Genomic DNA, 10754 nt, shown 5'->3' on the forward strand with positions numbered 1-10754 from the left:
TTGCAGAATTACATAGTGACAAACTGACCTTTTTCTTGTCCCATCAAGATACTTAAGATTACGGTAATATCTACATTAAAATCAATGCAAGCGCAGACATTTGAAAAGTGTACTGAACCCTATTTTGAGAAAACTATAATTCCACTTAAAAAAAAATCTTTACTACCATTTTGTTATAAAGATAATTCCGCCGATTATCAACTAAATCTAAGTCAACCAATGCAAAACTATTCCACCAAATCAGTAAAGGTTTTCTGTACTTAGCATCTATATGAAAATATTGAAACACTCAATATAACTCGAAAAGTTGCAAGTTTCAAATACAGAATGAGTGGCTAATTTGTAATTGAAATGCTGGGTACATGAAACATCAAGATATTAATATCTCTAAATACTTATTTTTCTGGATTTTTCTTATAGTACTTACATAAATTCTGATAAAGTGCTTTGAAGATTAGTGGACTAACTTCTAGTTTTAGATTACCTTAATTGATTGATTTAAAGTTATCAGCCATCCTGACATTTAGATAACCTTAAGTTACTACATATTTACTCAACATAGATGTAAGTTAACTAAAGTTTTAAACAGTTTAATCAACAGTTTATGACGTTAATCTTAAATATATTACCATTTAAGCGTAAGGGACTTTAGCATAAGCAGATCAGAATTTATCAAGCTTTCAGTTAATCTAGCAGTTTTTTGCTTTAGTTGTCTAGAAAAAATAGCGTAGAACATATGATCATGTGAGCGACCTAAATTGTACATTCAAATCTTGTGTCAGTAAAATTAAAAGAAATTGGCGAGTTATATAGTTTATTACAATACAACACCAATGCTCTGACTTGATATTTTGTATAAGCTTCAGAGGCTTATCAGATTATGTCTAAATTTTCTGAATTGCAAAGTTTCCTTGCACAAAAAAGTATAACTTCAGAGCAGGTACTTTTTGTAAATTATTACACAAGATACATTCCTGTACATCAGTATCATAGTAGTTATTTTAAACCTAATCTCAAAAAGTCAAACTTCAGTTTGGACCCCTTTGCCAAATCATGCATAAATTTTAGAAACAAACCGAGAGATTATTAAACTAAATAAAATTGAAGCCGTATAATTTAACCCTTATTTACGCCCTGTATAAACATCCTCTAAACTAGGCTACCTGATCCTGAATTACACAAACAAGGACTTTAATAATCCCTTAATTCCCCTAGTCAACATTGACAGTTAACTCCCAAGTACAAACACTAACAACTAAAACTATACCTACAACAATATATTCAAGAATGTATTACACATTTCTTCTAAAATGACTACAGCAGTTCTTTATCCCTCCTATATGTCATGAACAGAAACAGTAGGAATCAGATATCTTGGGACATTTATAATCCCAGTTGGACCCCTTTTCAGAGAGCTCGGGTATCTCAGTGTAATAGAAAGCACTGGAATGCAAGACTGATTCTGTCAACACTTTTTAAAAAAAAAAAATATCTAGAAGTTTAAAACTAAATTAACTAATCTTTAACATTTTGATTTTCATTGAAAGATAAAATTGAAAAATTAAGCAATAGTTACTAATTTCACATTAACATTGAAAACTTTCATATTCTTGGACAAATTTTAAATCACTATCTTGACAAAAACTTTTAACAACTCAATTTACACAATACATAACAAATTTGATCTAGTTTGAAATTGAAGTTATAGTGTATACATAACAGAAACCTGTTCAATTTGACATTACAGTCTCCTACAATTCAAGATTAAAGATTTTTTGAAATAAGTTTTAAACAATTTCAAAACTATTTAAAAGCGTGAAACATCAGAAATTTTATATAATTTGAGGCTTTAAAGATCCTTTAACCTTAATGAATTATTAATCATGACTAGAATTGACAAGACAAAATCTACCCTGACAAGATTTCAGGGAAATCAAATTGGATTGAACATGTTCACCATAGGACAAAATCTAGCATTTTGACAATAAAACATAACCAAGTTAACAGTCTCCTTCTCTCGTTAAACCAGCAAAAGAATGAACGAGTTCCGTACATGGGAAGCTCATAAACAGCCTAAATGAACAGTGGTTCTAGTCAAAAGCAAGAGAGATACTTCATGGGCCCTCTGGCCTTTCAGTGGTGAGGAATATGGCAAATAGCCTACTGATACCAGAAGAGGGAGGGGGGCAGATGGGGAGGGAGGCTCAGTCATATGAACGTTCCCTTCAATTATTTTTAAAATCTTTCCAAATTGGGAGGGGGAAGGATCAAGGAGTGGGAATGGGAGTTCTGAAATTTTAGTTATGTATTAGAGGGACCAACAATATGATTTGAACCCGTTTGCAAGATTTCCCAAAACACTGCCCAGAGTCATTTTTAAAAAATCAAAGGTAATTTCAAGGTGTGTTCATGTAGCTTAAGACAAGAGGAAGAATTCTAATACTAGCCAAAGCCCTTCAATTTCACACACTCACTATTTTGTATTAACCAGCATGTTTAAGTCCTACTTTAATTCTTAGTATTTAAATCTATACTAATCAACAAATCAGCCTTTCGGCCTTCCCAAAAGCACAAAGTTTTAGAAACATTTTTCCTAACTTTAATTTAAGCTTCTCTAGCAATATCTAATTAAAATCTGAAAAACATGCAGGCCTACAGTATCTTTTTGATATACCTATATTCTATAACTTTTTCTTTCATTCACAGTATACTCCTAGAATCCTCTCTATACAATAACTTGATATTGAAAAAAGGAGAGAGAGAGAGAGAGAGAGAGAGAGAGAGAGAGAGAGAGAGAGAGAGAGAGAGAGAGAGAGACTTAAGATTTTTAACATGGGGGAGAACGATGGACATTTCATCAAATACTAAATCTTACAAAATTAAGAATAAAAAGTTGGATAAGTTTTTATATAAATTAGAGACATCAAAATATTTACTCTAAATTTTCAAATATAGGAGCAATAGTGTATTTAGACTTTGGATTACTTCAAATACATTTTCTAGTTATTACCCATTATAGAATTTGAAATACAGTATGGGGGATCAACTATCCAAGATATACTATTGAAACTTGGAATGGTTTTGTGTTAAGGAATCTTAAACTTATAGGACAAGAAGAAAAATTGAAAGGCTAAACACGAACACACCTTGAAATAAGCATTTAAAGCAGCTCAATTTAAATGCCACAAAAAGATATAAATTATGCCTACTTTAAAAACTAAAACCTTATTTCCATCAACTGAAAGTTTAAGCACCAGATAATTTAGTGATTTTATATAAGCTATTCATTCCTAATACAATAACACTACAGTTTGAAATTTCCCCAACTAATTTACGAATATGTTCCCATATCCTGAACTTTAAAAAGAATATAGATTACAAACTAAAAACTGTTTTGATACTCAAAGGTTTTCCCAATCTTACTAGAAATACTTAATTCATGAAAGTCAAAATTGGTAAATAAAATATTTAGGAAAACTTTGCTTTTAGGATCTCATGATTTGAATGTCCAATCCCCCTGGATTAAATAAATAAATCCTGAAGATATCACTATACTAAAATTTAACTGAAATAGCCCAGCCTCTACCTGAAATAGCCCAGCCTCTACCTGAAATAGCCCAGCCTCTACCTGAAATAGCCTAGCCTCTACCTGAAATAGCCTAGCCTCTACCTGAAATAGCCCAGCCTCTATCTGAAATAGCCCAGCCTCTATCTGAAATAGCCCAGCCTCTATCTGAAATAGCCCAGCCTCTATCTGAAATAGCCCAGCCTCTACCTGAAATAGCCCAGCCTCTACCTGAAATAGCCCAGCCTCTACCTGAAATAGCCCAGCCTCTAAATGAAACAGCCCAGCCTCTATCTGAAATAGCCCAGCCTCTAAATGAAATAACCCACTCTCTATCTGAAAAAGCCCAGCCTCTACCTGAAAGAACTCCTACCTGACTATCCCAGCCTCTACGTGAAAGTACTACCTGAAATAATAACTCCTTGAAATATTCCAGTCTTTAACTAAAATAGTATACCCTCTACCTGAAAAAAACATACCTTAAATGACTCCTACTTGGAATAGCCCACCCTCTACCTGAAATAACTCCTACCTGAAATAACTCCTACCTGAAATAACTCCTACCTGAAATAACTCCTACCTGAAATAACTCCTACCTGAAATAACTCCTACCTGAAATAACTCCTACCTGAAATAACCCACCCTCTACCTGAAAAACTCCTACTTGAAATGAAATAACTCCTACCTGAAATGAAATAACTCCTACCTGAAATGAAAAAACTCCCACCCGAAAAAACTCCCACCCGAAAATACTCCCACCCGAAAATACTCCTACCTGAAAAAACTCCTACCTGAAAAAACTCCTACCTGAAATAGCCCACCCTCTATCTGAAAAGACTCCTACTTCAAATGATTCCTACCTGAAATAAAATAACTCCTGCCTGACATAACTCCTGCCTGACATAACTCCTGCCTGACATAACTCCTGCCTGACATAACTCCTGCCTGACATAACTCCTGCCTGACATAACTCCTGCCTGACATAACTCCTGCAGGAATATCTGAAACTTCATAACTAGGATTTCCACTATAAGATTTTTCCCAGATGCCACCATGAGATATAATTTCGCGCTAAAAAGCTTCAGGTTAGCTTACGCAAGATTGCAAACTTAGCTATTGACACTGTTTTAAAAAGGCCTAAATTGATTCACAACCAAATTTAAGTCACCAACTATTCATTAAAGCAATTTCTAATGGGAATTTAATTATAGAAACTAAATTCATGAAACTAAAAATGAAAGAATTTAGGTAAATTAGTAAGCTAAAAATATAACTTAGCACATTGTCCAAGGCTTAATACTTGAACTAGATAAGACTTCTTTCTTTTTCTTCTTTTACGGGTATATTTCTCGCCCTCCGTCAGACACTAAAAGTCTGTTCAGGCGGGCCTTAGTGTGTGAAAAAATCATTTCTTTCCAGTTAATATTTTGCTCTGTATCTTATCAGTTATTTCGCTAGCATTTATATGCAGGCTTAATAGTTTTCAGGTCACTATTATAACACTTTCTAAAAAGATAAGTCTTCAGGTTTTTCTTGAAAGCTGCCACATTTGTGCTATTCTTGACATCGAGTGGAAAGTCGTTGAAGAGTCTCGGTGCAGCATAACTGAACATTTTTCCTCATATTGCATGATTCACACTAATTTCGAATAGTCTATGTGGGTTATTAGCATGTCTAACTCTTACAGCGGCGCTGGTAGCTTCAGTGTAGGGGACCAAGCAATCACGAAGATATTTAGGCTTATCACTTGTAAGTACTTTGTGGGTCAACAAGCAAATCTTAAATTCAATTCTAGCCTTAACAGGTAACCAATGTAGATCGTTCAATGCAGGAGTTATTCTCTCCCGCTCGGTTTTGCACATTTAAACAAGAGGCATTCCTACAAATGCCCAAAAAGGCGTTCTAGAAGTTCCACTTGATCTTCTCCCACTGAAGAATTTTACCAGGAGAGTCGACTGATCCATGCACATTAATGCATCATCCTTTTGGTTCGATCGTTTTAAGCATCAAAGCAAAAGGCCACATCAACCTGAAAGACGAAAGTGTTAATAGGAACTCTCAGAAAATTACTAATCAAGATTTATAAAATATAAATTTAGTACTGTTTTTAGTCATTTTTAAGCAATAATATATGTTTAATAAATCAGTTCGACCGAAAAAAAATTAATATATCTTAAGCCCCCAATGTAGGATATTTCAAGTCCCCAAAAAGTATGATATTTTAAGCCTCCAAAAGTAGGATATTTTAAGCCTCCAAAAGTAGGATATTTTAAGCCCCCAAAAGTAGGATATTTTAAGCCCCCAAAAGTAGGATATTTTAAGCCCCCAAAAGTAGGATATTATAGGCCCCAAAGTTGGATATTTTAAGCGCTAAAAGTAGGATATTATAGGCCCCAAAAGTAAGATATTTTAAGTCTCCAAAAAGTAAGATATTTTAAGTCTCCAAAAAGTATGATATTTAAGATATTTTAAGTCTCCAAAAAGTAAGATATTTAAGATATTTTAAGCCCTAAAAGTAGGATATTTTAAGCCCCAAAAGTAGGATATTTTAAGCACTAAAAGTAGGATATTATAGGCCCCAAAAGTAAGATATTTTAAGTCTCCAAAAAGTAAAATATTTTAAGTCTCCAAAAAGTAAGATATTTAAGATATTTTAAGTCTCCAAAAAGTAAGATATTTAAGATATTTTAAGCCCCAAAAGTAGGATATTTTAAGCCCCAAAAGTAGGATATTTTAGGCCCCCAAAAGAAGGATATTTTAAGCACCCAAAAGCAAGATATTCCAGGCTCCAAATTGATTAGGATGACTTAAGCAACAAAAACTATGATATTCTATATATTTTGATATTTTGGTGAAGAAATTAGAATATTACAGGACCAAAAAAAAAAAAAAAAAAAAAAAAATCTAGGATATCTTTAGAACTGATAAAAAGATGTGCTAGAGTTCCTATATCAAGTTTTCAAGAGTAAATTCTCAAAATTATGAGTAGAAAATCCTTTGCTAAAAAAATTAAACTAAGTTGAATTAGCATCTACAGAGCACCACACTGATAAGGTTGATTTGATTTTTTTTTAATCTAAAATGTTTATGTAAATGTAGCTGACTTATTTCACACTTAAACAGAGGTATTGAACTAAACTCTAAACTTATGCTATTTGAGTTTAAAACCATTTATTTTAATAACAAATAAAAAAAAAACGAATTTAATCTAAGCTTCTAACTAACGGGATTTACGAAAAAGAAAAATTATTCAGAAAAAAACTCTGTATGAATGTTTGTTCGTATACAGTTTGAGTGAATCCTATCACTTAAATGCTAATCTAAAGACTCTATTTCCTAAAAAAATATTCTCATACACTGGGAAAACCAATATCCAGAAATACTAAATCTTCAATATTAGATATTTACTCAGTCTATAGTCTAACATTCCATCTCTGTACTTGTGTAACTTCACCAGAGTACTAAATGGCAAAAAATCTAACCTAGTTTCTAAAAAGCAAACAATTTTCAAAATTTTACCATCCAAACGGAGTTTGCAGTATCAGATAATTGAAGATATACTTAACTAGGCTCATGTAGAAGACAGGAGGCAATTTCTCAACTTGGGGAAAAACAGCGTCTGCACGTCATTTCTTCTTCTTCTTAGATTGCCCAGCACTTTTTGCTGGGCACGGCACGTCATTTGGACTTCAGTCATATGAATACCAATTACTGTATACCATACCAAGCAAACTGGAATACAAATGTAGAAAGAATTGAAAAGCACATTTCAACAGATTTTTCTGCTTTTACCTATTATTATTATCATTATTATTATTATTATTATTAGCCAAGCTATAACCCTAGTTGGTAAAGCAAGATGCTATAAGCCCAGGGGCTCCAATAGGGAAAAATAGCTCAGTGAGGAAAGGAAATAAGGAAATAAATAAATAATGAGAACAAATTAACAATAAATCATTCTAAAAGTAACAACGTCAAAACAGATATGTCATATATAAACTATTAACAACGTCAAAAATAAATGTCATATATAAACTATAAGAAACTCGTTGTACTTAACTAATTTCTCCTAAAATTATTTTGCCAAAAAAAGTAAACTTAAGTTTTGTTGTCCAAAAAAAGTAGGTGACTTATCTAATATCTAAATGGAAATCTCGAATTAAACTATAATTGCATTTAAATCTTTCTTTTTACAAAAAAAGGCATTGATTTAATCAAATCTTGGCAACTACGGGAATTAATCAAAAGACATGAATTAAAACAAATTCATGATAGTTTGATCAACATAGCTTAGGTGAATCCTATGAGGCCTATCACTCCAGTTTCAAACTAAGAACAAAAACTCTCACTGAAAGAAAAACCAATTTCTAAAAACACATAGATCTTAGATATCTGTTATTTACGCAACATAATCTAATATTGTTCTGTACGTGATTGAGGAACTTCATACCAGCACTAAATGCCCCAAATCTAACCTGTCTTCTAAAAAGCATGGAACCTAAAAAAAAAATTCACTATTCAAGCGAAGTTTACAGCATCAGTTCATCTTTTATGAGGTCATACTTACACAGTAGGCTAGACAGAAGATTCAAGATCTTGCAATTTCTCAACTTGTTGCATGACAGCCTTTGTGTCCTCTTCCAGTCCTCGGTGTCACTTGAGTACAAATCTGGAAAGAATTGAAAAGGACATTTTAGCAACATTTTTACTTTGGTTCTTGGCTAAAATTTCCCCAAAATAGTTAAAGACTCTTTCCAAACTCAAGACACTTATTACTAGTTGACTATCCAATGTCAACAGCTGAGTTTACTAAAATTAATAAAAAACTAGTTAAAAGATATCAATGATAGCCCGAACAAATACAAGACGTTAATTTGTTGAACAAGTCATAATTCATTGGTTGTATTAATCAAATTGTCAAAAAACACCACACAAACTATTGACCATAAATGAGGGGGTACTAGTACACAGGAACATACGGGCTGAAGAGGTTTTGCTTAACTTTACTAGTTAAAATTTCAGTAAAATTTCACAAATCACTAAGATTGTTGCACTACAGTATAATAGTTATAGTCAATAGTTATAGTTATAGATTGTGACCGCAGAATTGGGTTTATACTTCATAACATGTATCCCTGGAGTGAACGAATTGGAGGAACAAAAACAAGACGTTAAGTAAACCTATCTGGAAAAAACTACGATTGACTACAACAGCTTTTTGGTGGGATGTGTGTTTCATACTTCTAAGCCAGTCTAGTAACGTTGGGCGGTCCTGGGATTACTAAAGAAATCGATATATCATGCTATATAAAGCCAATGCGTGGCTGCAAGAATGGTTAAACTCATACCTGCAGTAATTCATGTGACATTTTGGGAAGTTATGTGAACGTATCGTTGCATAATATTCATATTCACATTTAAGGAATTATCGTACGTTTCAATAAATTACTTTGATTTTATGACTGTTTTATAAATATAAACTATCACCTAAAGATCCTCGATCAGGGTGACAGATCTTTGGGTGAGAAAATTTGGGTGAGGGACCTTCAGGGATCTCAAAATCAAATAATTTTACCTTTAGTTGTAAGTTCGGCTAATAAGGGAAACGCCGATCGAATCTCGATTTTTCCAAAACCAAACCGAAATAACTTTGGACCAACCGCTAAACGATTGTCCGACTTCAATGGTATTACTTTTAGGGGTTTATTTCTCGCCCTCCATCAGACACTAAGAGTCTGTTCAGGCGGGCCTTGATGTGTGAAAATAATTTCTTTCCAGTTTATATTATACTACAATGGACAAGTCCACTCGTCATTTTCTGTGTTATGTTATAATGACGTCATAATTACGTCACTCCAGAAGTAAGGCAAACTGAGACTATGATAAGTCCTGTGTTATTTCCGGAATTGACTATTGAAACTCGCTCTGTTACGACCTCAAATGACAACTTAAGATATTACAAAACATAATATACATAGCTGCATGATTGATAAAAAGGTGCCCCACCTCAAGAAAAGATCACTCCAATACTTATTAAATTACATTGGCAGCCTATTTAAGCTAGAATAAGGTCTTTGTGTAATGAATCAAGTTATCAGAACCGGACGTCCAAAATATTTAAGAGAATTGCTACATATTGTGCAGCCAACAAATTGTGCTGACACGAGAATAGTTAGATAGTTTCGAGGTAATGGAACCAATATACTGTACATGCCTACTGTAGGTTCTATAGCTTTCAATTATGCGGCCCCATGACTATACAATAAGCTCCCACTATACATTCGAAAGACTGAAGATATTAAGGCTTTCAAGAAGAAACTGCAAGATTCTTTTTTTTTTTTCGTTTCCCGAGTGCTTCGATATTATGCGGATTTAACAATAAACACGGAAAACGATGTATGATACGATAAACACCTAATATGACAAACAGATATCGTAGGCCCTGCAGGGCTCAAGTGTTCCTCAGCGTGATAGGACCATGAAAACAGCCCTTAAAGTAAATTATTTAACCTAATATATCAATATAGTTAAGCAAACTATGTATATTTGGTTCGAGCTAATACACTTAGTAAATAAATAAATAAAAAGGTCGTAGCACAATTCAATAAACGTGGGGCCTATTAAGAACACTTTAGCTAAATTTGAGGTAACAATATAATTTTTTTCTCACTGTTAATTCATATAATGTACATGAATTTGATTCATAATTTATATCTTCCAAAAATATTTCCCTTTCACAAATACTGACCACTCCTCAGTAACCACCCCCCCCCCCCTACCCACAAGAAGCCACCCATAGCAACCCCCCCCCCTTTGACGTTACCGCGGTTCATACCTGGTTGTAAATATGTTGAAACTTATGATAATCAACAAATAATTAAGCACGCAATATGCATTCAAACTTGATAGGAGTTGGTACATACATTCATACATAAAACTTTTTCTCAATAAGTTACATGAAAAAATTCGACAAAATTTCACTCCCAATTCACTCTATGAGATGGTACACAATTTAGCTATCCCGATACGAAAAAAAAAAACAAGTCTCCACCGAACATGAAAATGAACATACGTGCCAAAAACAAAGCACAAATAGTTTAAATCCGAACCCACCTAGATGTGGGTCCTGGTCTGAATCATGGACACAAATTCGAAGTTCGCAGATCAACATTAACCTAGATTTTATGTA

At 33.3% G+C, this 10754-nt stretch overlaps 1 protein-coding gene and 1 long non-coding RNA gene across 4 annotated transcripts in view; both read right to left on the reverse strand.

Annotated features, from left to right (window-relative positions):
- Positions 1-1481: 1481 nt before the first annotated feature.
- On the reverse strand, positions 1482-4280 carry LOC137653552 (uncharacterized). Its single transcript, XR_011046516.1, has 2 exons — positions 4130-4280; positions 1482-4081 (listed from the first exon to the last, which is right to left on the reverse strand). It is a non-coding gene; the product is annotated as an uncharacterized lncRNA (long non-coding RNA).
- A 65-nt stretch (positions 4281-4345) lies between these two features.
- Positions 4346-10754, reverse strand: part of LOC137653178 (uncharacterized) — a 95155-nt gene continuing 88746 nt past the window's right edge. The window contains exons 2-4 of one of the 3 annotated variants that reach the window (XR_011046417.1): positions 8133-8234; positions 7085-7297; positions 4346-5594 (exon numbers count right to left, since the gene is read on the reverse strand). Coding sequence is in view for 2 of the 3 variants with exons in the window: in XM_068386560.1 (XP_068242661.1) it covers positions 7137-7297; positions 8133-8234 (263 nt within the window). In the remaining variant the exon portion in view is untranslated. Of the gene's footprint in view, positions 7298-8132; positions 8235-10754 lie in introns of all 3 variants that reach the window. The other 2 variants (XM_068386560.1, XM_068386559.1) reach the window with 2 other exon arrangements.

This window comes from Palaemon carinicauda, chromosome 14 (genome assembly GCF_036898095.1).
Source record: "Palaemon carinicauda isolate YSFRI2023 chromosome 14, ASM3689809v2, whole genome shotgun sequence".
In the NCBI taxonomy this organism is placed as follows: Eukaryota; Metazoa; Arthropoda; class Malacostraca; order Decapoda; family Palaemonidae; genus Palaemon; species Palaemon carinicauda.